Genomic DNA, 25,493 nt, shown 5'->3' with positions numbered 1-25,493 from the left:
AGAGAGAGAGAGAGAGAAACAGATCTGATGGAAAAGGAGAGGAGAATAGAGAGAATGAGTATAAGGGTATAAATGTATTTTACCAAGTAACAGTTGGAATGGGCAATGAAATCTTATTTTCATTGGACCGGGCCAAAACTTCCTAAAATTAGTACTAAATAGGCATTTGCTCTAATTTTATTGAGTGAAGAAATAGTCATAAGATGTAGGTTTCGAGTTTAGATGCAGCTATTATTTCCATTTGATAGCCACCGAAAACAAGACAACAAAAAATCTAGACATTCAATCTAGAATCAAAAGAGACTCGGGACGCTTACAAATTGCGGATTGAGTTTGGGAATCCTTGATTAATGTGTTTTGGCAAACTTTTCATTAAGTAAACAACTTAAATATTACAATTTCGTGAATCAAACTCACAACCTCTCACTTACTAAAAGGAGACTATGCCGCTAGACCAAATGATACTGGGCATATTTTAGCAAACTTTGCTCGACCATTAACTTCGGTAATTCAATCTTACTAAATATCCAAACTATATCTGAGGTTTTAACCGATCCGCATATATACTTATTTGAACTATAAGTTGGAGTTCATTATTTGAAGTGGAGTAGGCATGTGATATATATCGGAATGGTGGGGTGTGTGAGATCTAACAATTGAAGCTAAGAATGCATGTGGGGCATTAAACTTTCATAATATCAAAGAAGTGAGCCCCTTGGATCTTAATTGATATCAATGTATGGGGACGACAGAATTAAAGAGGAAAGAAGGACGATCGAGATCGGGCATATTAAGTTTATCGGAAATGAAGAATGGGACAGCAGCGGCTGCCATTTGCATATATGCATGTATTTATCACCACTAGCTTTACTCATCACTCTTCTGCGCGCCTAGCTTACATCCATGCATCTCTTATTTTATCGACTACAATAAGTTGGCGTTGAATTCGATCTCGATCGGTTGGGAATCATAGGCAGAGAGCGAGTTGCATATTAATTGGTTAACATGCAGTACGTACCTGCGAACTACCCAAAGATGTATCTAACTGTTGTAAATGTGTGGAATGTGCTAGCTAGAAAACGTGAAGGATGATGATCATAATGCCTAAAATAGTTTGTTGTAGACTTGTAGTGTATTTGTAGTCTATTAATGTACCTTAGACTGGGTATGGGGCTCTTGGCCGGAGCTTATAGCTTTCTCCCTCAAGGCCTGAAATGTGGAGTCTAGATAATAATTGGATCGATAGGTGGGCCGACTCAATATTCAGAGTACGCATACATGCCCATGTTTTGACGGATGGTTCGGAACTTCATGATTGGTTCATATAGAAAACTTTTAAGAACTCTCATTTTCAGTTGATCTAAATGAAACGCTTGTGACACAAGACAATTAAACCATATAAATAGAGAAGTAGAATGACCGATAGAAACAAAACGATCTTACTTTGCAATATTAATGATTATTAAGATGTTGCAGTGATTAAAATTTCAAGTTCGTAAGTTAATGGCCTTAACTAATAAAGGAGCTGCTTGGTATGCTATAATTAAGGGGATTCAAGGCTGGATGATCGACCTAATTGTAGGACGTCTAATCCTTGAGCTCATTGGTTCTGGCTGTGCAGTTGGGTCGCAGAGATCCCAATTAACTCAACCATACATACCTAATCATACAGGGAATTAAAAGAAGCACATGCATAGAAGAATAACACATCCGTCATATTCATAATGTTCAAATCTAATACTCTAAGTTCATCAAGTCAGCCATTCATTTTATTAACCACCATGCCGACTGTGATTAATTTCATGTCATCCTTTTCACGTTACTATGTGAAGCACAACACAATTAGAGAGAACGGGATGGCCTGGTTTAGTTTCCATATATGCATGTTATTAGTTATTGCGCGGCACATAGAGTTTGTTATAACAGGAATGCCATGCTAGTGAGACCTGCAGGCAATGGTTAGGTTTTGTTTATATATATCTAACTCGATCTAAGTTGGAGATCGAGAACCAGATTCAGAATGGACGCAGCAAGAGCAATATTACTGTGTGTTCTTTGTTATATTTTGATGTGCAATGAAGGTTTAGCCATGAAGCCAATGAAGCTTAAGCTACCGGCGAACGTAAGTGTTCCGGCAGTGATTATGTTCGGAGATTCAATAGTAGATACGGGCAACAACAACAACAACATGAAGACATTTGCTCGCTGCAATTTCCTCCCCTATGGCAAAGACTTCGAAGGTGGACTTCCAACCGGACGATTCTCAAATGGAAAAGTTCCGGCTGATCTTTTAGGTACGTACGTCCTACCCTTTAGAGAGATCAATCAAACTGAGAAATGATTTAGCTATTCGATCAACGATATCAAATACATGAGAAATGTGCTACGAAAGATCGAAATTAATGTGTATGTGTATGCACTCATTTTATTGTTTTGTTGTCCAGTTGAAGCATTTGGAATCAAGGAGCTGTTGCCGCCCTATATGGATGGATCCCTAGAGCCTAATGATCTCCTTACCGGTGTTAACTTAGCTGCAGGAGGTGTAGGTTATGACCCCTTGACATCAAAAATCGCAGTACGTATACCTAGTTACCTACAACTATTTCACATAATTCTTATAGCTTTTCTTATAGATTAACTTATTGATGATTATACTTGATAAATGATGAAATTAAGTAGGCAGTTGAATCGCTGTCCGATCAGCTGGAACAGTTCAAAGAGTACATAGAAAAGCTGAAAGGAATTGTTGGAGAAAAGAGAACAAACTTCATAATATCAAATAGTATGATCTTTGTGGTAATAGGAAGCAATGACATTTCCAATACCTATTTTCTTCTCGGTGCGAGGAAATTGCAATTTGATCTTCCTTCTTACATCGACTTCATTCTCAACCATGCTTCCGAATTCTTCAAGGTGCATATCAGCTACCCTCGACACATACTCCGATTAAGTTCATATTGCAAGTATTTAATACTCGATAAATTAATGAAACGTATGTATGTTAGGAATTGTATCGACTTGGGGCACGAAGAATAGCCGTTTTGGGTGTACCAGCTATTGGGTGTGTGCCATCCCAAAGAACAATAGGAGGAGGCGTCGGAAGAGATTGCGACGAGAAGCAAAACCAAGCAGCGGAGCTCTTCAACTCCAAACTATCTGCAGAGATGAATCACCTTAGACATACACTTCCCGACTCTAAGTTCACCTACATGGACGTCTACAACCCACTACAAGATATCATCAAAAACCCTAACAAATACGGTAAATATTTAGCTACTATTGCTATATGTCGTACTAATGTAATTTATATTTACAGAGATCAAAGGATAAAAAGATGATATGTATTGTACATGATGAGCAGGGTTTGAAGTTGTAGACAAAGGGTGTTGTGGCACTGGTTTGCTGGAAGTAACAAAACTGTGCAACCAGTATCACCAAACATGTACGGACAGCTCCAAGTATGTGTTCTGGGATAGTTACCATCCAACTGAAAGAGCATACATGATCGTTGTGCAGCACCTTCTAACCAAATATGCAAGCAGCTTCTTTTGATCGAGACAGACACTAGCAGAGTATAGATTAAATAATTCCTACTGATATACAAATATGTGAATTATATATAATTATGTTCTAATTATATATCCTGGGGATTGTTTCTACAAATTTATTCACTTATGTATGTGCACATTGACATCGGGATCAATCTCTCTGTTGTCTTGGCAAGTTTTGGATCAATAAAATTAATCAAATGTTGGAAAAAGGCAAATCTTGCGAAAACATTTGCGATTTGTCAATTATTTTTAGGCCGGATATATGGCTCAATTTACTACCATTCTAAAACCAACCGATCCGCAAGTTTCAGTTTTTTTTTTTTTTAATTTTTTTTTTAAGAGAAATGAATATTTCATTAATCAAATGACAATCCTAATTATAAAGTCTGCAAACATGAGGCCGAAATCCAATAACAATAAAAAGTATGGGTCTCCAACTCGATCAAACTAGAAAGAGTGAGATGAGACTAACTGCTCGGTAACCTATGGGTCTTAAACTCTACAACCAAATACAATACAACAACAACACCAACAAATCTACCACGCTCTCCGACTATACTTGCTAATATTGATGTCGGCATCGTTGCTAGCAACCATGAGGTAGTGAGGAGTACTAAACTGAAGCGTTAGATTCCTGAATAACTAACGCCAACATTACAATCCGCAAGTTTCATAAACATGGATTTTAACCAACATACCGAATTCGACTAAGCCAAATTTGAATGGGATTGCATATGGAAATTCTTGCATTTAATTTCACACGCATAGTATTGCACGCACATTTGCTAAAAACTTTCGTGCAAGCAATTGATCTTAATTAGGTTGGTCGATCACATAACATACGTACACACGAAGATCTCATGACTTATGACCATAATTTCCATGCCTTTTGCCCATTCCTTTGGGTTTCACAGTGATACTGAGGAGAAGTCTGCCTGAAGTGAAGAATAATCCAACGGCCGGCAATGAAATCCAACTTTCTATGGTTGCTTCCTTCTCTGGATCTGATATTTACTTGTGCCCTAGCTATTGTTAAGCTACCGGAAAATGTAACAGTTCCGGCTGTTTTTATGTTCGGAGATTCGATAGTCGACACAGGCAACAATAACAACCTAACAAGGACCTTTCTGAAGAGCAACTTCCCTCCCTATGGAAGAGACTTTCTTGGAGGGGTTCCAACCGGAAGATTTTGCAACGGCAAGGTTCCATCGGACTTTGTCGGTATGTATAATACATAGTTCATCAACTACAAATCGAAATCACTCTAGAATTCTGGATTTTTGTTGCTTATTGTCTTATTTTATTTTGCAGTGGAGGAACTGGGGATCAAAGAGTACTTACCAGCCTATCTTGATCCAGATCTTCAAGAGACGGACTTGCTTACTGGAGTAAACTTTGCTTTCAGCGGCTCGGGGTTTGATCCCTTGACATCTATAGTTATGGTAACAGTATAATACATAATTACTACTAGATACACTTTTAAGTCTACATGATACTTATACGTACGCTACGTACTTTTGTTATTTGATATATATTCAATGTTTTACTTAAGAAAGTAATTTTCTTCATGGATCAGCAAGTGATGCCATTATCAGAACAGTTAGACATGTTTAAGGAATGCATTGAGAGGCTGAACAAGTTCGTCGGAGATGAGAAGGCTAACAACATTATAAGCAACAGCCTTTTCATGTTGGAATCAGGAAGTGATGACCTCGTGAATACCTACTATCATACACCTACACGTTTCTTTCAGTACGATATTCATGCCTACACTGATCTCCTTCTCAGGGAGGCTTCATCATTTGTGCAGGTGATTAATTAGGTCATTCATTCACTAAATCATACTAGCATTGCAAATTAACATATAGACCAATTAATCAAGTATTCAACTTATGTTTTTCAATGAAGAAATTATATGAATTGGGGGCACGGAGGATAGGGATCATAGGTCTGCCACCAGTTGGATGTGTGCCATCACAGAGAACATTAGCAGGAGGTAAAGAAAGACGGTGCGCCGACAAGTACAACAAAGCGGCTGAGCTACTCAACACCAAGCTTTCAGCTATGGCGGATTTCCAGACCAGTAACCTAACAGATGCCAGAGTCGTCTACATGGATGCATACTATCCTTTCCTTGATATCATTCAACACATACACAAATATGGTAACCAATTTTGCTAAGATTATTATGAACCATTCTCAATTACACATTTATCGACCTCTATAAAACAGTCATCTATCAAATATGCATGATGCCCATATCTATATGCAGGATTTGAAGTGGTGAATAAAGGGTGTTGTGGAACAGGGATGTTAGAGGTGACCATTCTTTGTAATAAATGGTCACCGAAAACATGTTCAAACGCGTCGACATATGTGTTTTGGGACAGTTATCATCCTACGGAAAGAGCATATCAGATCCTTAGCCATCAAGTACTTCAAAACACAATTCATTCTTTCTTCTAATCATCAACTAGGCTGCCCTGATTGATGCCGCTCGTTGGTGATTATCAATCAGGCCGGCCTTACTAATCCATCATTCATGTAATCGATCTGTATTTGACGCAATCGACCAGTCAAATGTGTTTTGGTGTATAAGATTTTGTGGATATATATACTTGAATCATACTTAATCTTTAGTCAATTAACTAGCTCTTCAACTATAAGTTCTCACTTGGTTGTTATTGTTGTTATTGTTGTTATTATAAAACTATCGTTAGAAGCTTCCCATGACTTCAGAAACGTCTCAGATATAAAATGGAAAATTGAAATGGCCCAATGGGTTCTCGAGAATATGGGCTCTTGGTTGAAACAATCAGCGGGGACGGCTCAATGAACGGCCCATTGGGCTTTGGCTAACCCGAGTACTGACAACAAACATCGCACCGTTCAAAACAAAGAAATCTAAAAGAAAAAATTTAGAAACACAGAAGATTCCAGTAGACCAATCTTTTACCAGCTTGCCGCTCCTCGCGTCGAATCTGGATTTTGAAATCCAATCTAGCTGAAATTCAAACCTCACAGTAGTCTCTTCACTCGTCGTGCTCCGGCTTAGTGGTTCTAGATTGGATTCGGAAATGGAAGCCAAAGCTATTGTAGCTGACAAGTGTAAAGCTCTGACGAAATCCACCCAGGATTTCTTCGACTCTCTCATCAATGGACCTCCCAAACCTCCACCTCGCCGCAATAATAATCCGGTATTTCCAAAACCCGCCTCTCTCTGTGCTTTGTTACTTTCAGTCCATTAACTGTAATTACGCATAATCTTGCTAATTCGTTACTTGATTTAGCCCTAATTTTGTGTTAGTTTAGTTACAAACATTTACCTTCAGTAATTTAGTCTGAGAGAGAAGAGAAAAATTAGTTCTTATATTGCTTGGTTTGGAATAGAATATTACAATTGGGAATTTTTAGGTAAGAGTTAAGTAGTAGTGAGTTACAAGTCTATAAGATGAAGGTTTAAAACTTTAAATGTACGTGGAATTTTCAGATTGCGATATTGAAGCGGTTGCAACGAGAAGCGTTTTCGGACTTGATGAAACTGAGGGACAGGCAGGATAAAGTGGAGAAGATTGTGTCCTTGTATGGGACTTCCCGAGGAAAAGGGAGTCCATTCCAAGAGGCCAGCACCGTTATCAGGGGAGAGTTTGATCACTTGGGGGCGGTATCGTTCATGCATAATGATGATGAGTCTCATCAGGAATCCGAGGCTCTTACTCAAGCCGGAATATTAACTGGGGTTAAGTCAAGGTTCAGTGTTGAAACAAGTGTTCAGGAAAATGATACGCTTGTGGCGGAGTTTGTGGCCAGTGAGAAGCATAAGATTGATCTCTCTGATCTTTCAGAGTGCTCGCTTTCTCTAGCGAAAGTGGCGTATACTGCAAATGTTAGTAACTGGTTATCGGCAATTGCGATCCCGGTGGGAGCTCAATGTAGGGATGTTGCTGTTCTTACAAATCCTTCTCATCAGGTATCAAATATTCGCACTAAATTAGCTTGCGTAGTTTGTTTGGTCTATTCATTTTCTTTTCTTCATAATAAAAAATTGCATACATGTATGGTGTGGTAACTGTGGTTGAGTAGTGTTCAGTTTCTTTTTCATAACATTAAGGAGTCATAAACTAGATTTCTATTGCTTGAAGACAGTAATGGGTCAGTTGGACAATCCGTTGCAAGAGTGTTATTTCTGTTGAGACGTGTGTTTGGTTTATTAAGTTGAGTGATCTAAACTCCTTTCATTGCGTATGCTGCACATGCAAGAGTGTTATTCTGGTGAGACATGTATTTGGCTTTTTAGTTGAGTGACATGACTGACATCATCCTTTCGTGGAGTATGCTGCACATTCTGTTGTTCCTCTTTGTACGTACTATTTGTTATGGAGAATGATACTTGGTCATAACAACGTAACGTGTTTTCTCATTGAAATTTCACTGGAAGCACCAGTCAGTTCCGTAATGGCCTTTTTGTATATCACAGTTTTTTTTTTTCTTTGCAGGGAAAGGGCCTAACTCATTTTTCATCATTTGGACCACCTCTTCTAAATGAGCGCAATGGTAGTGCAATTGGCTTGATGGTGAAAAAATCAAATGTTGTTGCTTCATTGGCACAGTTTGTTTCTGGACAAGTAGGTTCTAGTAGAGTCGGGCGCTGCTTCAGCACCTTTGGGCAAGTTGTCTGTCAACTCCCTGCAAGAACAAAGCTCTCACTTATGGGTCTTCACCAAGTGCCCAAGTTATCTAGTGAGCATGTCAATCATGTAGCTTCTAACTATGGATTAGGTGATTTGGTGCAACATCTATCCCCTGAGACAACAGTTGAAGCATATACTCCACCCCTGGGAACAAGCTCACAGGGAAATGTGTCAACTGGACCAACCGGATCCATTGCTCTGATGCTAGAATCCGAAATTGATGAGATTACAAAGATTGGAGGTTGGATTGAGATGAAGCAATCAAATCCCAAGAATATAGAATGGGCTGTCACCGTATCTGATGACTCTGAAGATTCCTTTGGATGGGGACTGAGTTTAAATGGGGGTCTGGGAGTTGAAGGTCCCGACAGTTGGAACCATTTCCAGGTTGAATCATACTTGAAACTTAACTTGGGTAAGAGACTGAGTGTAAAGCCTGGTATCACAACGCATATTGTGGATGGCAAACCCAGAATGACTGCTCTTATGCTTCGTTCTAACTGGTTCCTCTGAGTGATCGAAGACTCATTTTTTGTGCTAGTCACTGAACCAAATTGATCCGAGGATAGCAGCACATTTATCTTTTCTGAACAGTACTTGGCTTCTTATGTTTATATGCTCTGTATAATGTAAGCGCAACTCTAATGTAGTGTGAGCGTTTCTTCCTACTCTGCGATGTGTTAGTGGTGATCATGTTCATGCAAAATGACATCTATGGATCAGGAACTTGTGTCATTGGTGAATTGCATAAATGTTTTCTAGACTCTAGAGTATAAATCTCAGAACTTGAGTGATGGTATTTACTATTTAGTTTAAAGAAGCTTCAGAATTTTTTGAAAGCTGTGATTCTTGATGACCTTCTCCAAATATGTTTGAATCAACGTTGGTTGAGCTCGAATTCATCTCAAGACTACAGGTGCTGGAGACTATGTCACTAGACCAAGTGCTGATGATCAAAGATTTGGATCGTAATAAAAGAAGGAAAAAGGTTTAACTGCATGAAAAGTAAATAAAAATTACTAGGTGCATTTTAGTAATTTTAGATGAAAAGGCAGTGTTTTCTCATTTTGTTTGTGCCGTTTAATATTAAAACTCTCTTTCAATTCCATCTCTCTCAATCATTTCAGTTCTCTCCACACAGCAAATCGATCGAAACGATGTCGTCCGGAAGGAAGATAACCCTGAAGAGCTCCGACGGCGAGTCTTTCGAGGTGGACGAGGCGGTGGCTTTGGAGTCGCAGACGATCAAGCACATGATCGAGGACGATTGCGCCGACAATGGGATCCCACTCCCCAACGTTACCAGCAAGATCCTCGCGAAGGTCATCGAGTACTGCAAGAAGCACGTGGACGCTGCCCCTAAGTCCGACGACCGCTCCTCCTCCTCCGGCGACGAAGAGCTCAAGAACTGGGACGCCGACTTCGTCAAGGTCGACCAGGCCACCCTCTTCGATCTCATCCTGGTCCGTATTACTTACTTCTCTTATTTTACTTTACCCGCTGCTGTTAATCATCTAGTTTACTTTTTAAATTGCCTTTGAATTTTGTTAATTCATCATAGAAAATTGGATTTCTTAGGTTTTAGGATATTCGGTTCATGAATTAGTTCGTTTAATTGTTTTGTATGTACTCCATATGCTTAGCATGATCAGTGTATTTCGTGTTATATACGGCGAATTTCATAAAGGATTCTAGGACTGTATGTGATTTGTGAGCACTGGTGGTTTGATTTTTCGAGGAATTTGTAGAAATATGTGGTGTGGAAATGTTGTTATTATGATCTATATATGTTCTCTATCTTCGAATTCTTTTGTTTTTAGGCTGCGAATTATTTGAACATCAAGAACCTGCTCGACCTTACTTGCCAAACGGTGGCGGACATGATCAAGGGGAAAACGCCTGAGGAGATTCGCAAGACATTCAACATCAAGAATGACTTTACACCAGAGGAAGAGGAGGAAGTCCGCAGGGAGAACCAATGGGCTTTTGAGTGAAGGTCATAAATATTGAAGAAACTTGTTTTTCTTGTTTGTTGCTGTTTATGAATGCTGCGGTCTGTATTACTGAACTGCTTTTTCTTTGCTTAGTGGACTGCTTTTCGTTGGATATGCTTCTTCTTAGGCAATAATTGCCTTGCTTCATGTTACCCCTTTGCCCTTGTGATATACAAATTCTGTTGCTATTCAGTTCTCTTTTGCTATATTAAATGTGATTCTGTTTATTGTTCTGTTCAGTTGCTTGCACCCCTTAGGGCTTTTTGAGTGCTCTAGTTTCTTAGTTCTGACTTTTAAATCGGTACATCTTAAGTTGGGTGAAGAGTTTGTACTCTTCTGCAATATGATTGGCGAAAACTGGTATTGAGCTTGATAGTAACGAAACTAGTGGTTGCTTATGGAAGTTAGGGACTGAATTATTGAAATATATCAGTTCTCTTTAAGCTATCATTTTCCAGCACAGAAGTTATTCTTACGGTGTCATTCTTTGATTATGAAATGGAATGCCTCTATGCTTTAAGTAGCTATGTTTTGCTGGCAGTTTAATCTTGTGTCATCCTCAGAAACAGCTCTACCCTATGTTATTACTAGCTCAGTTTGTCTATAATAGACATTACTTACTAAAATACTCCTCTCCTTTCAGTTATCAAATACTTACAACAAATGGACTTCGGACTTTATACTGTCCATTGCTCCATGTAAGAGACCCAAACATGTCTTCCTTGGGAACAGGTGTGGTTGCAGAGAAAACCACTTGATAACTGAGCTTCTGGTTGTCCTTAGAAAAAATTAGTTTGTCAGGAATCACTTTGACGCTTAGACCTCTAGGTGCATCCACGTTTGCTGTGAAAACCATTTCACCATCTCCTGCAACATTTGTAACCTTCCTGCTTATATTCCTGCTTTCTTTTCCGTTGAATTTGGAGATTGCTATTGATGGGTAGTTGATGTTGGATATGTAATCAGCCTTGGAGTCTTTGGGACAAGCAAAACCTATTGGAATAGTTCTAGCAATGGTTTTGAGTTTGGAAGTGTCAAACCCATAATAGCAGAGATAGTTCAAGTAGTCAATGGTGTCGGTTTCATATACCAGGCCTGGATGTAGTGGTCCGGTTGATGTGACTTGCCCTGCACCATAGTCGTATGGTGTGGCTATTGAACTTGAATCTGTAGTAATTGGGGTTTTCAAATTGTTTATTCGAGTTGCTGCAGCAAATAGATTTGACAATTAGTTTTGGGAGGGTAAAGGAGCCTGTAAAATTTACGAATACCATTTTGTTTGTTAGTAAATCTTTAGTCCTTGACCTGTTGTCATGATGGCCGATCTGATGGCTGATGGACTCCATGCGGGGTTTTGAGTTTTGACAGAGGCTGCTATCCCGGAAACATGTGGGCATGCCATGGAAGTCCCTGAGAGCACATTGAATTTTGGGGCCTCTTTTCCGGCTAGAGTAACCGCTGTGTCATTGCCAATCCAAGCTGCAAGAATGTCCACACCAGGTGCTGCAATATCAGGCTGCGTAGAGGTAGATTAGAAATGATTGTTTACTAGTTTTGGTGACTTATTCACATAAAATTTAGAAGCCTGCTTGGACAGTTTGCTTGCCTTGAGTATGTTATTTGTCGCAGCTGAGGGGCCTCTGGATGAAAAATATGCAACTGTGGGTGCTGGTTTATACTTTGTCACAGTCTCTGTTGGTAAGATCGTTGCAACTGGGTTTCTTCACAGATATTGAATATGTCTTCTGTCAGTCGGTATTGTATCAAAGGTCTGGTGAATTTGGGTTTTTTTGTTTGTTTACCTGGTTGAGTTGATATAGGAGAAGATATCTTTGGCATCCTTTAAACTGATGGCTGTTGCTGGAAATGCTCCATATGTGTCTGCCATTATCCCAATATTATCATCCCGGGTAAAAACTACACCTATTCCGCCAAGACTCTTCACTGTTGCAATTTGGTTTTCAGTAGTATAGAAAGGAACATCTGTGTCACAGATAACAATCTTTCCCTTGATCAGTTTTTCCTCCAATGATCCTTCGTCGCAGTTTCTGAACATTCAAGTACAGTGCGTGAATATGCAGGTCATAAGAGAATCAAAGATAGATTCATATGAAATACCTTGCTTCGGGTTCCTCAGCGTCTGCTGTCTTCGCAGAAAGTGCATATATCAGTGGGTGCACAGGAGATTTCTGGAGACTAGAAAAATTTATGCCTTCTCCCTGAGATTAATTCAGTCGAGGTCTTATCCATCATATATCATTTATAGAAAAACTTAAATTTGAAAATTGATGCAATGTGAATCACCTGGATCACTTTGTTTGCCCCCAAGATCACATTAGACTGGAAAATCCGATCAATGGTGGAAGCAGCAACAGTCAATAGCCAAGGTGCAAAGTTCGCAACTGTTTCACGGTTTGGTCCATCATTCCCTGCCGAGGACACGACTATGATCCCCCGCTCGACTGCATGGAAAGCTCCCATTGCAATGGGGTCGCTGCTCAAATCTGGCTGATAACTTGTCGAACCAAGGGACAGAGATAGAACATCCACCCCATCACTAATAGCATCATCGAATGCTGCTAATATCGCCGATGCAGAGCAACCCTGTGCTGTGCATACTTTGTACATGGCGATCCTTGAACCTGGGGAGCCTCCCTTGGCTGTCCCAGCAGCTAGGCCGTAGTAGGATGCACCCGGTACGACACTCCCTGCAGCTGTGCCTGCAACATGTGTTCCATGCCCAACTAAATCCCTTGGTGAGTCGTTGTCTGCGATCAGCTCGTCGGAGTTGTAAAATCTTGCTCCTATCAGCTTCCTGATAATTTACCCAAACACCAAATTCAGATCTTCTGTCAAACTGAGAATTATTACTTAACTATACATGAAATTAGATTGTCTTCTCAACTTGGTTTTGTTGAGCACTAGTATTATTCCTGCTCTTGACCCAAAAAAAAAGAAAGTATTATTCTTGCAGGGGCTTTACCTATTACAGCTGGATGAAGTAAAATCAGGTCCTTTCATGCACGTTCCCTTCCACCTTGACGGAATCGGACCCATACCCTTATCATTAAAACTCTCCGACTCCGGCCAAATACCTATGATATCATCATTGCACACATTTTGCAGTCAGGCGAGGCTTAGTTAACCCTATGAATCTGAAGAACATAACAGAAAGCTGTACCTGTGTCTATAATACCAATTATGGTGTCAGATCCTTTAGAGTCCGGTGGTGTGTCATCACCAGCAGCGTCGTTATTCTCGGAGATGCTGTTGGGAAATGAGTTGATTTCTAACTCGGTCTGATACTTGAGGAAATCCCAGGAATGAGTGGTGTGGAGCTTCAATAAGTGATCAGGAAAGACAGATACAACTCCAGGTTTCTGAGCCATAAGAAGTGCCTCCTCCTCTGAGAGCCGGGCCGCGAATCCTGAGAAGCCATGCCTGTAAACGTGCACCAACGCATTTCCTTTCCTGTGACAATCATATATGATCGACTTGTTTTAACTTGATCTTCCATGTTGTACGTAGAAAGCTTAGCACGTACTATATATAGATATTGAATAAATTACCGTCTCGTCAGAAGAGTAAGGAGGCGAGCATGGTCAGTCCTCAAGGAAGCTGTAGTGCTGGTTAAAGAGTTTGGAGCTGCAGATCCCATGTACACAATATAAACTCGGCTGCTGTTGCTAGTCTGATCAGTACTAGCTTTACTACTACTAAGGAAGAGAGTCGCAAATGCCAAGAAGATTGAGATGCCTTCCATGCTCATTTTGAATGAATGAAACACCTGAAGGCTTGAAGTATTGATCATCAGTAAGCTAATGATCGAGTGCTTTTATATGTGCAGGACAAGATACTGATGGATTGGGTTAGGCATTTTGATGGTGATCGAAGACGATGAGCTTAGCTAGTAAGTAGCTTAATTAATTGGGGGTACTTATTTGGTGGGTATTAGCACGCTTATTTCTTCAAATCCAAGACACGTAGCTGCATACACTAAAACAGGCAGCAATACCATACTAAACTATACTTCCACTCAATCCCACTGCCGTAGTGCGGTGGAGGCGGGTGCGGTGGTGGTGGTGGTGGTGGAGGTAATGATCTTACTGTGACATCATGTCATTAGATGAATGCAACATGCAATGCCATCTAGTTTTGAATAACATATCTAAGATGCACGCCATTTTGTTGTGAACAATTTGAGCCTAAATTGTGGTAAACGGTTTACCAACCTTTTCCCATTCTCTTTGTGCTTAGTAAAATTCAGTTCCTACCTTGTAGGAATCTTAATTATCATGAGTAGCTTTGGATCTCTCCAAAATCCAGATCTAACTTCAAACATAGTGAATAGTACCCAATTCTCGCAGTGATATGCTTTTCTGATGATTAGTTTGTGGGGTAAAGCTAGTTTTTGATTTGAATCATTTGATAGACCAAAGAGAGAACACATTGGAGTCGGTGGAGTTGTTCTGCATCATCTGCATTCGAGTCAGTTAGCTTTATCCTTCTAGTCGAAAGAATCTTACTCAAATTGGCATCCGTGCTTTGTGTTTCAAGTTTCAACTTTGAACCCCTTTCAGTCTTTCACAACTGCTCCTGTTTACGAATTTGTGACATGATAAGCAAAGTTCTGTAGTCCAAAAATTTTCAAACAAGCTCAAGAGCTTTGTGAAAAAACAGAGAAGAGGAAACTTTTGCCACATTATCTTTTCTTCGATGAAACTTCTTCTTTAAAAAATAAAAATAAAATTTAGGCCCATGAATTAGAATTCCTTATAATTTTCGTGAACTTATAATAAAGAGTGCTTAATATGAATAAAATAGATGTTACTTATCGTATCTTGAGACTTTGATGGTGGGATTGAGAATGTGAGGTTATTGTTAAGAGTTTTTTTTTTTTGTATCCGGCTCATCTAAATTAAACAAGGTGTGAAGTTAGTTAAAGTTCATAAAATCTAAGCTCTTTATTTAATTTAAGGAATATAGCATTTGACACATCACTCTTGTTTCAATTTAATGTTAATTCATGTAAACCTCGGTTAACTACTTAAATATCCCGTCGTCGGTGTTTGCTTTCGGCATCAAGTTCTTTCTCTTTTGCTTCCTTCTATTTCTCTCTGCTATGGGTGCACACTACCATCAGTGCCATGGATTGAATTTTCGCAGTTGTTTTGAACCACAGTATAATGGGATCGTCACGAAAAGAACCATGTTACATTAGTTTGTTTAATGTTTATTTGTGTGGTTATGAAAAACTTGAGAACTCCAGATTTCATTTGTTTAATTATTTACAAATTGACTAGTAATTGTAATAGGGCTACGATTGACGACGGGGCTAGAACAATGGGACTGCAAAAAATGTGTAATAGTTTGTTTAATCATATGGTTGTGAAGAACCTAACAACTGCAGATTCTCTTTGTGCAAAACTATAAAAGAAAAGTTTGGATTACATTAATTTATTTTCAAAATTGATTGGTGATTTTAATGAAGATGCGATTGATAGTGGTGCTGGAAAGAATGAGACTGCAAAAGGTTTACAGAAGTCCATCCATGGTCACTATGCAGCCATTGAAGTAAAGAGAAATGGAAGTAAAGAACCAATCGAACCTGACGCAAAGAGATCGAAACCCTAATTTTTTTTTCTAGAGTTAACGGCAAGTTAACCGTGGTTCCCATAGAAAACCAAAAATTGGTGAAAATGTGATGTGTCAAATGTTGTAGTTCTTAGATTAAATAAAGAGTTTAGATTTTATAAACTTTAACTAACTTCACACTGCTCACTTTAGAGGAGCCGGATCCTTTTTTTTTTAATCCAAAGACGTTAGTTTTATTGATCACAACTTGAGAATAGGTACAACAACATGAACACGATCCGCTCGCGGGGGCTATGTAAGAAATGAATCATGCAAAACTACCTAATAGACACCAAACAATCTCTATGCTGCAGGTCATGAGATGGTCAATATTCCGTGGTAGCGAACGAGACAAATAAACCAACCACCGAGACACAAGAAGGAAGAGACAAGTCCTCAACCTATCATTATTGACCACTTCCGGGACCACCCTACATAGAGGGGGCTACCCCAGAGTATCAAAACACCTTAATTAAAGCCGAAGCTAATAACTAAGAAAATATTTTAGACCCGTAAGCAGCCCTAGTCTAATTACTAATTAAAAGAATAATTAAAAAAAAAATATAGACCAAGCTCAAGAAGGAAACCCTAGCCCAATTTCCAGCTTACAAGCTACACCCAGGCGCATGAAACAGAGCCGGCCCAAGACCATCCCTCACGACCGGAAGAGTGACCCACCGGAACACCTAGCCACCACAATCGCCGGACTAGCACCTCCTTCCTGACGCCACCGCCGCCGCCTTCAAAGGCGATTGCAACCGAAAAAAAAGGATCACCCCGAGCCTTCCTCCAGATCGACACTCAACAACCACCAACCAAATCCGAGCGGAACCCTCGAACGCCGCCGCCAACCAAATCAACCTCCACCACTCAGATCTGATGTCGAACCCAGTGGAGACCACCTCAAATCCCCTTGCCGCTCCACAACCCAGTCACACCTTCAGTCCGCGAATGACGAGCAAGAAACTGGCCCATGCCTCCCGATCTGAGGATAACCGAATCAACTCCTGTCCGGCCACACCACTGTAGCACCGACGAGGCCAAACGCCTTCACCGGCGCCGAGGCGCAGCCGGACAGGCAAGAAATTGGGATCGGCGCTCTCTAGGGTTAAGAGTTCAATATAACGTAACAGAAAGAAGGTGAAATAGTTATAATTAAATAGTCAAAAAGCATTATCTTTTGATTAATTAATTGATTAAGCACACAATACACCTACACTAATCACATTTTCACCTTACCTAATTCCGTTATGTCCCCTAATCACATCCTTTAATTGGAAAAATAACCACAAGCACTTGGCATTACTATTATAGTAACAACATCCATGTCACACATGTGTCATCGAAATAGACAAATAAATATTATTGTTTTATACAATGTATATTTCACTCCACATAACAAGTAAGATAATATAATTTTCAAAAAGTTTTGTACCACTTTACAGCTTTGTGTGACTCACTCAGTAAGATAATGTCATGAAATTGAAATGTGCAAGTTGTAAGATAAGTAATAAATAATGTCTCTACGAGTTGCAACGTGCAAGTTGTGTTAATAACTAAAATAAAAAGTCATCCAATTTATTTATTTTTTTAGGCAACTTATAATAAATTTAAAGAATTCAAATCGTAAAATAAAATCCACACTCATTAAATTATAATCCATATTTCTAGTAACTTCAATTTTATCTTTATTGACGTAACTTTTATCTTCTTATAAAAAAATGAAAAAAATAAAAAATAAGTGTAGATTACAATTTAAAAATATGAATTTCACGTCCTTTCGAAATTCATATATATTAATTTATTTATTTTTCATTTCCCAGGCCAGTTAGTCTATACAGATATTGCTCACAATACAAACATGGTTACATACTTACATACGGTGATCATAGAGTGCAGAAAATTCAAGAATTTTTACAAAGATACCTAGAGAATAAGAAAGAAGGATAAGGTAATAGTGCGAGAGAGGAAATTAAAGTGAAAGAAAGACTACATGAAAGATAAGGTCTGGGAAATAAAAGGAATACTAGATTTGACAGGGTTACTCAAACATGTCCCATCCATGATCCAAATATGCCTACCACTAATCTGCTTGTCTTCTTTGTACCAGAACAAGGAAAATGAAGAAAAAAAAAGAGAGAAAAATATATACGAGTGGTGGCTTGGTTTGGATGCCCAACATATTTTTGGCTCTCTTTTTTCTACATAGAGTGTGCCCTTTTTAGAGTTGTTGCTGGTGCTACAGGGGTGGCTAAGCAGAACTGCAAATCCCACATGAACAAAACCCAGATCAGTAATTAACAGAAACTAGTTTACCACCTAAGTAATTAAGAACATTTACCTTCTGTTGCTGCATTCTGAGTCTGGCATTTTCCTCCTTCAAAAGTTCAAGTTTAAGTTCCAGCTCACTTGTATAAGCCTGCACCGAGTTCCAACAACTTCTAATTATTTGACCCAAAACAGTAACAGATCGATAATTAAGAAGTCACCAAACAGGAGAGAGAGTCTTAGTCTTAGACAGAAAGGACATGTATACCTGCTTTCGAGCTCTGGAGCGTGAAGCCGATTCTCTGTTCTTGATCATCCGCTTATGCCGGACATGCCTAGAATTCTCTCCGTTTTCTTCCTCTACGGCCCTTTTCTTGCAATATGAGGAAGAACCCAAAGCCTCCAAGGCGGACTTGTTTGAGAAAGAGATCAAAGAAGATGAAGGCCTAGTAGTACTATCAGGGTTTGGTTTCGCTAAGTTTGGTGGAGCACTAGTGTTGGTACTGGTAGTAGCAGAAGAGTTGTGAACTTGGTACTGCTGAAAATGATCGGAGCCGGAAGAACTCAAGCTGAGGAGATTGGCCGGCGGCGGTGGCCCTAGATCAGTAGCAAGAGAAGAAGGAGCGAGTTTGGTGGAAGCAGCCGCCATGAAATCTTGGAAAATGAAGCCACGAACACCTGCAGGGTCATTACGAGTGGCGGAGCTGCCGGCAGCACCCGGTGAGCTGTGGTCACAGAGAGAAGCTAGGCTGATGTCTTTCCACACATCCTCCATCGTCATCGGAATCAAGGGGATGATGTTTCAGACAGATTGAGATGAAGGGTTTTAGAAGTAGAGCAAAAAAGATAGAAGGGCGGCTCTCTGTTTTTTGGATCTGTTATTGTTGGAAGCGTTGCTAGGCTTTTAGCCTTTTGTTTTTTGTCTAGCTTCCAAAATCCACTTGGTATTATTATATTAAGGGGCACATGGGATTAGAGTACTTTTGAGGATGGCATTACTAAATCGGTAGTAGGACTAGGAAGCTGGGATCATGATCAAAAATGGCAAATATTTGCTCCCTCCCTGTCTCTTGAACCCTGCACTCGACATAGCCTAGATAACCCAAATTTTATTTCTCTAACCGAGGTTGGTGCATTTTTATAATAATGTTAAGTAAGGCTTCAAATCCTCTGTCACTAAATTCCTATCTCTTTCCTGTAACTCTATTAATTTTTGACATGTGGTAATTTTTGCCTACTCATCTTAACAGCCTCTAACCCCTGTTAACCTTGTTAAACTCTAACCCTAACCCAACTCTAACTTAACTCTAACTCATCCCTAATTTATAATTTAATTTTATTTATCAAAATCTGATGATGAATACCAAACGTCAACCCTCGTCTTCTCTTTTCATCGACAAAAACAAAACCTCTTCTTCGTCGTTGTCTGCAAGCAGCAATACCAGCTTTTGATAGGCTAACCCTTGTTCTCTCATACTCTTCAGCAATACCAGTTTCACTGCAAGTTCATCAGTTAGTCATACAAAGAGAGATCATAGATACTATTATGCTGGTTGCTGAAGAGTTTGAGTCTATGAGAGAAGGGTGAAGAGCTCAAGGAAGGTTGGTAAGGCTAGCTGAATTGGCTTCTTGTGTTTTCGCTCAAACCCTGCAGTAGAAGATTGGAAAGGAGAAGATGTATTTTCTTGTGAATTGGGTGGAGCCTACGAGCCAGATTGTTCTTGAAGTCTCTAATGGACTATTTTTTGCTTGATTAATTCGTTTCTAAAGCTTTTCATTTGTATGTTTGTTTTATTGTATGTATCTAATATCCAATTTCATGTCAGTATGATCTCTGTATATCAGTTTTCTTCTATAAATTAATACAAAGAAGAAGTCTTGAAGTTTTTAACTTACTGATGTTCATGGTTTTGTTGTTCTCGTCCCTTTTGGAATATAAGTTGCAAAGCATCTTAAGTATGTCATAGTAGTTTCTCATTCAGCCACATAGATCTTATATTCCATACATTATATACACCAACAATGTGGCTCATATTATGAATGATGAGACAAGTCGAAAATATTTGCTGTCTGTGAGAAAAACTGTTGAATTTAACAGCTTGGTTAATGGCAGCGACTTGCAGTCTCTGCTAGTCTGCTATAAATGGAGACTGACTTTGTTGGACAAACTTGAACAAACTTAAACATAATGCACTAGGGTTAATCCACTTAATGAGATTGAGCAAAACAAAGAATATCACAAAGCCACAACCATTTGAATTTAGCATCACTAAACATGTACCAAAACAAAAACAAAAACATTACATGCAATTGAAAGGTTCATATTATGTCTCTGCATAGAATTTTGGTACTGTCCAAATAAAAAATAATAATTGGAACTTCGGCTTTCCTCTCTTAGATCATCATGCTCTTTGATTTCACGATTCATCTCGGGTTTGTGAGTTTCTGTAAAGAAAGTGTAGTCCTTCTTCAGTAGAAATTGTGCCTGCACTCACACAATATACTTTCATAAAACTTCTTGGAACCAATACATTTGACACACCAGATATTTCAATATATTACCTGTAGGAGTCAAACTTAGGGATGAAACCTTGTTCCAATTTGTTGTAAAAGCTTGCTGACAATTCATTCTTGAACTTTGCGGATAATATACTCCAACATTGGAGCCTCCTAAATTCTGTAGTACCTCAGGAAAAAAAATACAATAAAACTAGTAAGCATCAATCAAGCATACTAGAAATGTATTAGTGAACAAAGAGATATTTAGGGACCCTTGAAGAAACCTGAACATGTTGAAATGGTGACTAAAATTGCATTTGTGGATGCAAAATAGGTGACTGAAATTGCATTTGTGGAGGCAAAACAGGTGACTGAAATTGCATTTGCGGTGGTAAAGCATTTGACTTGTGAGTTCCATTATTCATATGAAGAATCTGGTGTATTTGAGAGTGGACAAGTACTAAAATTATTATTATGCATAGTTAGCTTCAGAAAGCAAGTTGACAACACCAAAGCTAAAGAATGTCACCTCTGAATATTGAGCTCCATGATTATGCTTCATGTACTGCTCCATTGTAGCATGCATGGTAGATTGAGGATTCTGATGCACATGCTTTTAGATTAACACATAAATAACTAAGCAAAACAAATTAATATAATGAGAGTTTTAGTTTTAATGTAATAAAAAAAATTTATACTACCTGAAGAAAATGTAATTGTTGAGGTAAAACTCTATCTTTAATGCATATGTCCATACCAGACGTTGTAACATTGACCTCCTGGCATTTGAGCAAGATGAATGAATGAATGAATAAATAAAGCAATAAAAGAACACACCTTCAGCAGGTCAGTAAGTGATACCTGTTCATTCACTAAATTTTGTGAAGCATGAACACTTGTGGAATCAACTAGTGTAGTAGGAACACATGTGGAGTTCTCATTGGTATGATTTAATTCTGGTTCCTTCTGGTGTCTGGGTGAAGTATTTACTTCTTTCCTATGCCTTTTACTTCCTAAGAGCTTTTCCAAAGCATTCTTTGGTCTTATAGAATCCTCCTTCCGAACAATTCTTTCTTTAACCTTGATTCCTCTCACCCTATGATCATCAATATCATTAGTAATAACCTCAAGTGCACTATTGTTGATCGGTGAGGTAGCTTTTGGTGCTTCTTGACTGGTCTTCTTCTTTAAAGATGCCTTAACATCAACTAATGTCTTGTGAAGGGCCACCACAGTAATTTCATAAGCTTCATCAGATTCAGCAGCAACTGTTGCAAGTTCAGTATGTAATCGAGCCAATTCTCTGTAACGACTTGCTATTTTTGCATTTGAGTCATCTTCATTCGCATTTGGACATGACACCTTTGGCATTTGATCTCTAATATCCTTTGTCCATCTCTTTGAGATGTATTGGCTAGGAATGGTCTTCACATTATTTGTCGACAGAACCTTCAAAGCATGTGAGCACAAAATTCCAGAAAACTCAAACTTCTTGCAGCTGCATGAGATAGTATTATCGGCTGAGTCATATGTTACAATATGGTGGAAACGCTTTCCATGAGCGGTAACTTCATATATGTGCATTGTTCCAATTTCACTGAATAACCTCAAGGTGCAATCATGAGCTTTACATAACTCAACTTGGAACCATTTAAACACTGCTGGTGTGTACACCTTTGTTGCCTTCCTTAATATTTTCACTGGGAATGACAATGCAGGGGTGGTCTGACTTGCTTTGAAATCAGCTACTAACTCATTATAACGACGATCATCAACCAATCTCTGAAAGTGACGAAAAAATCGCAGCAAATCATACTTGTAACTCACATACTTTTTAACAACATTATTCATGCTTTCGCTGCGTTGGGTAGTGGTAATATCTGCACAGAATGTTTCTCGCCCATAAACTAAAGCCCATTTCTCCTTCAAATCAAATAGCCGGCCTAACCATGTATTTTCTTGAAGATTGTACTTTTCAAGCATCTTCTTCCAAGCAATTAAGAAGTCTTCAACATCTTCATAATCATATATGATACTGCTAAAGTCTTCAGCAAAATCATTAAACTTCTCAAAGACACTTTTAAGATGCTTAGCTGCGTTTTGATATATGTGCCAAATGCATAGTCGATGGTGTGTTTCTGGCCATTGGGAAGCTAAGGCTTTAGCCATTGCAGCATCTTGGTCTGTCAATATGCTCTTTGGTTTCTTCCCAGACATTGTATTTGCAAAGGTATCAAACAACCACATGAAAGTTTCAGCAGTCTCATCATATAACAATGCAGCACCAAATATAAGTGTTTGCTTATGATTATTCACTCCAACAAACATCGCAAATGGCCTTCCTTCTTTGTTTTTCCTGTAGGTGGTATCAAAACATACTACATCACCAAAGTAATCATAGTCTACCTTCATCTTTGCATCAGCCCAGAAGATATTGGTTATCAACTCATTCGCATCAACTTGTATAGCATAAGTAAAACTAGGATTATTCAATTGCATTCTTTGTAGATATTCCAGAACACCACCGGTATCCCCACACTTCATTTCTCTTGTTCGCTTTGAACGTAAATAATTCCTATAATCTTCTGGAATAAATCCCAAATGCTCACGTCCACCTGCTTGTCGACTCAATAGCTCAAGAGTTTCTTTCGGATTGAGTCCTGAAGCTTCAGCCATATCAGCTTGAACATTTTGAGCAATAGAGATTTTCCTATGAGACCTAAAACGATGGGTCTTGCTAGGAGTTGAAGTCACATGAGTATGATCAGCAAAAAATTCCACAACAGTATACTTTCCAGACTTCAGATCATACTTAATTTTCATCCTTGCTCTACAACCAAATCTGGTCTCAGCACGATGAGATTTGACATACAGATTTCGCTTGTCTTTTCCACGTTTACCTTCAGCCGAGCAAACAAAAAGTCTATCCCTCAGTAAGCCACTGGAAGATGTATGTGATATACTTAATCTAGTACCGAAACCAAATCTATATGCATAACGATTGTAAAAGGCCAATGCATCATCTTCTGTTGCAAACTCCATACTAACTACGGGAATCAGTTCTTGACACATTCTGGAATGGATTGAATCAGCCTTTTCACTAGGTCTTGTGTCTTCTTCTGACTCTTCTTCATTGCTTTCAACTTCTATGAAACCATTCAAGTCTGTACCATTTTCAAAATCTGATGTGCTAGATATTTGACAATCACCACTACCTGTACCTTCCACATCCTAATTGAAATATAGGATTAATACATGTATCCACATCCTAAAATGAAACATGGGATTAAAAAACAAGAACTTACCGGTGTTGATAAGCTGTTTGAGTTCGATATTCATAGGAATTTCACGTTCCATGATTGGCAAGTGTGCAAATCACATACAGCTTCATCAGTCAAAAGAGAAGTTTCATGTTCACATCACAATAGAATAGTATCTTTGATCTCTCTTTGTACGTATGACTAACTGATGAACTTGCAGACGACGACGAAGAAGAGGTTTTGTTTTTGTCGATGAAAAGAGAAGACGAGGGTTGACGTTTGGTATTCACCATCAGAGTTTGATAAATAAAATTAAATTATAAATCAGGGATGAGTTAGAGTTGAGTTAGAGTTGGGTTAGGGTTAGAGTTTAACAAGGTTAACAAGGTTAGAGGCTGTTAAGATGAGTAGGCAAAAATTGCCACATGTCAAAAATTAATAGGGTTACAGGGAAGGAGATAGAAATTTGGTGACAGAGGATTTGAAGCCGTTAAGTAAACCGTATTTTGTTGTTGAACCATTTAGAATCTTTTTACGTGTTAGTTTATGCTTATGTTGTATAATTTAATAAAATTTTAATTAGCTGATATGTAAGATATGCTCTAAATAGATTTTCAAATTGTGATCCAAGCATTGCTTTACATTTTTATACTGTTTCTTAGAATTTAAATCAAATTTTATATATTTTCTATATAATTTTTTACATAAGATAATATTAATCAACCAAATTGTATGACATCAAAAACTTCTTTTGCAAGATACGAAGGGCCGAGTTGCATGGCCGTTTTGCCTGGATGGTGGGTTGATCATCGATGACGAGATCAAATCTCATAGATCGATCTGGTTGGAGATAGAGGACTGTTGGTTTATCTGCATACCGCTAGCGCGATCTACCTTTGTTGGATTGAGTGTGTGCATGCAGATTCCGGTGGTCTTCGTGCCCAGATCTCAAGCAAACTGCAAGCGTGGTGGGTTCGACTGCGGTGCTCGAACGGAAGGAAGGGCTAGGCGGGAGGCGGTGACCGTCAAGGATCGGTGGTGGTGAGACTGAAGGATGGAGGAAGAAAATATATTGGGCCTGGTGTGGGCTTATACTCCATCTTGGACACATGTTGGGCCTTGTTTCATAATTTGGGCCAAATTTGGGCAGTTATGTTATTTACTTTAAGTTATTTTCTACTTTTACTTGTTGAAATAAGTCACCATTTTCTTATAACTGACAGAGGGCAACGCCCAAGTAGGCAATGGTCTAAAAGGCGCTAGGCGCTAGGTGGGCAGCGACCCATAGCCTAGCGCCTGGATAGCCTAAGCGGGGATTAGGCGATTTACTTTTTTTCCTATTTAATTAATATATATATATATAATATTTATAAGAGTTAAATAAGATAATACCAAAATTACGAATCTGCCCTAAAAGGCTAAAACAAATATCTAATCTCTCTCTCTCTCTCAGTAAGTCTCTGTAAATTTCTTCACTCTCTTTCACTGTGACCAATTCGGAGTCAATCGAAAGTGAATCGGATTCCTCCGATGGCGGTTTTGGACTCGGCAATATTTGGGACAAGATAAAGTAAGACATATTGCTCTCTCTCTCTC

At 38.9% G+C, this 25,493-nt stretch overlaps 6 protein-coding genes across 6 annotated transcripts in view; 3 read left to right on the top strand and 3 right to left on the bottom strand.

The window, feature by feature from the left end:
• The window catches only part of LOC101306013, a 10,661-nt gene extending 4,644 nt beyond the window's left edge, over positions 1-6,017 (top strand). Inside the window, exons 6-10 of the mRNA XM_004292889.1 lie at positions 1,991-2,294; positions 2,445-2,575; positions 2,680-2,913; positions 3,006-3,261; positions 5,824-6,017. Of these exons, the coding sequence (XP_004292937.1) occupies positions 1,991-2,294; positions 2,445-2,575; positions 2,680-2,913; positions 3,006-3,261; positions 5,824-6,017 (1,119 nt within the window). The remainder of the gene's footprint in view (positions 1-1,990; positions 2,295-2,444; positions 2,576-2,679; positions 2,914-3,005; positions 3,262-5,823) is intronic.
• A 484-nt stretch (positions 6,018-6,501) lies between these two features.
• LOC101300500 lies at positions 6,502-9,069 on the top strand. Its single transcript, XM_004291291.1, has 3 exons — positions 6,502-6,748; positions 7,042-7,521; positions 8,048-9,069. Exons 1-3 carry the CDS (start codon positions 6,629-6,631, stop codon positions 8,753-8,755), a joined length of 1,308 nt encoding a protein of 435 aa, XP_004291339.1. The 5' UTR covers positions 6,502-6,628; the 3' UTR covers positions 8,756-9,069.
• A 252-nt stretch (positions 9,070-9,321) lies between these two features.
• LOC101299925 (SKP1-like protein 1B-like) lies at positions 9,322-10,469 on the top strand. The gene is made up of 2 exons (XM_004291289.1): positions 9,322-9,705; positions 10,063-10,469. Exons 1-2 carry the CDS (start codon positions 9,400-9,402, stop codon positions 10,234-10,236), a joined length of 480 nt encoding a protein of 159 aa, XP_004291337.1. The 5' UTR covers positions 9,322-9,399; the 3' UTR covers positions 10,237-10,469.
• A 386-nt stretch (positions 10,470-10,855) lies between these two features.
• On the bottom strand, positions 10,856-13,999 carry LOC101305726 (subtilisin-like protease-like). Its single transcript, XM_004292888.1, has 9 exons — positions 13,806-13,999; positions 13,418-13,707; positions 13,220-13,331; positions 12,541-13,051; positions 12,355-12,455; positions 12,039-12,284; positions 11,843-11,957; positions 11,542-11,752; positions 10,856-11,442 (listed from the first exon to the last, which is right to left on the bottom strand). The coding sequence occupies exons 1-9, from the start codon at positions 13,997-13,999 to the stop codon at positions 10,883-10,885; spliced, it is 2,340 nt and encodes a 779-aa protein (XP_004292936.1). The 3' UTR covers positions 10,856-10,882.
• Positions 14,000-17,732: 3,733 nt separating this feature from the next.
• On the bottom strand, positions 17,733-19,058 carry LOC101300210 (protein FD-like). Its single transcript, XM_004291290.1, has 3 exons — positions 18,407-19,058; positions 18,212-18,289; positions 17,733-18,131 (listed from the first exon to the last, which is right to left on the bottom strand). The coding sequence occupies exons 1-3, from the start codon at positions 18,917-18,919 to the stop codon at positions 18,072-18,074; spliced, it is 651 nt and encodes a 216-aa protein (XP_004291338.1). The 5' UTR covers positions 18,920-19,058; the 3' UTR covers positions 17,733-18,071.
• A 2,051-nt stretch (positions 19,059-21,109) lies between these two features.
• Positions 21,110-23,994, bottom strand: LOC101305436 (protein FAR1-RELATED SEQUENCE 5-like). The gene is made up of 4 exons (XM_004292887.1): positions 23,943-23,994; positions 21,499-23,858; positions 21,339-21,416; positions 21,110-21,238 (listed from the first exon to the last, which is right to left on the bottom strand). The coding sequence occupies exons 1-4, from the start codon at positions 23,992-23,994 to the stop codon at positions 21,110-21,112; spliced, it is 2,619 nt and encodes an 872-aa protein (XP_004292935.1).
• Positions 23,995-25,493: the final 1,499 nt, after the last annotated feature.

This window comes from Fragaria vesca, linkage group LG2, assembly GCF_000184155.1.
Source record: "Fragaria vesca subsp. vesca linkage group LG2, FraVesHawaii_1.0, whole genome shotgun sequence".
Classification (NCBI taxonomy): Eukaryota; Viridiplantae; Streptophyta; class Magnoliopsida; order Rosales; family Rosaceae; genus Fragaria; species Fragaria vesca.
Note: the sequence above shows the minus strand (reverse complement) of the source record. Positions and strands in the feature narration are given on the sequence as shown.

Coding starts and splice junctions, on each gene's coding strand:
- LOC101300500 (XM_004291291.1), top strand. CDS start 6,629: ATGGAAGCCAAAGCTATTGTAGCTGACAAGTGTAAAGCTCTGACGAAA. Junction 6,749..7,041: donor CTCGCCGCAATAATAATCCG/GTATTTCCAAAA, acceptor TGGAATTTTCAG/ATTGCGATATTGAAGCGGTT. Junction 7,522..8,047: donor TTACAAATCCTTCTCATCAG/GTATCAAATATT, acceptor TTTTCTTTGCAG/GGAAAGGGCCTAACTCATTT.
- LOC101299925 (XM_004291289.1), top strand. CDS start 9,400: ATGTCGTCCGGAAGGAAGATAACCCTGAAGAGCTCCGACGGCGAGTCT. Junction 9,706..10,062: donor CCCTCTTCGATCTCATCCTG/GTCCGTATTACT, acceptor TTTTGTTTTTAG/GCTGCGAATTATTTGAACAT.
- LOC101305726 (XM_004292888.1), bottom strand. CDS start 13,999: ATGGAAGGCATCTCAATCTTCTTGGCATTTGCGACTCTCTTCCTTAGT. Junction 13,332..13,417: donor AATTGGTATTATAGACACAG/GTACAGCTTTCT, acceptor ATGATATCATAG/GTATTTGGCCGGAGTCGGAG. Junction 11,443..11,541: donor ATCGGCCATCATGACAACAG/GTCAAGGACTAA, acceptor TATTTGCTGCAG/CAACTCGAATAAACAATTTG.
- LOC101300210 (XM_004291290.1), bottom strand. CDS start 18,919: ATGACGATGGAGGATGTGTGGAAAGACATCAGCCTAGCTTCTCTCTGT. Junction 18,290..18,406: donor GCTCCAGAGCTCGAAAGCAG/GTATACATGTCC, acceptor AACTCGGTGCAG/GCTTATACAAGTGAGCTGGA. Junction 18,132..18,211: donor TCAGAATGCAGCAACAGAAG/GTAAATGTTCTT, acceptor TGGGATTTGCAG/TTCTGCTTAGCCACCCCTGT.
- LOC101305436 (XM_004292887.1), bottom strand. CDS start 23,994: ATGGAACGTGAAATTCCTATGAATATCGAACTCAAACAGCTTATCAAC. Junction 21,417..21,498: donor AAAATTTAGTGAATGAACAG/GTATCACTTACT, acceptor CTCAAATGCCAG/GAGGTCAATGTTACAACGTC. Junction 21,239..21,338: donor AACAATTACATTTTCTTCAG/GTAGTATAAATT, acceptor CATGTGCATCAG/AATCCTCAATCTACCATGCA.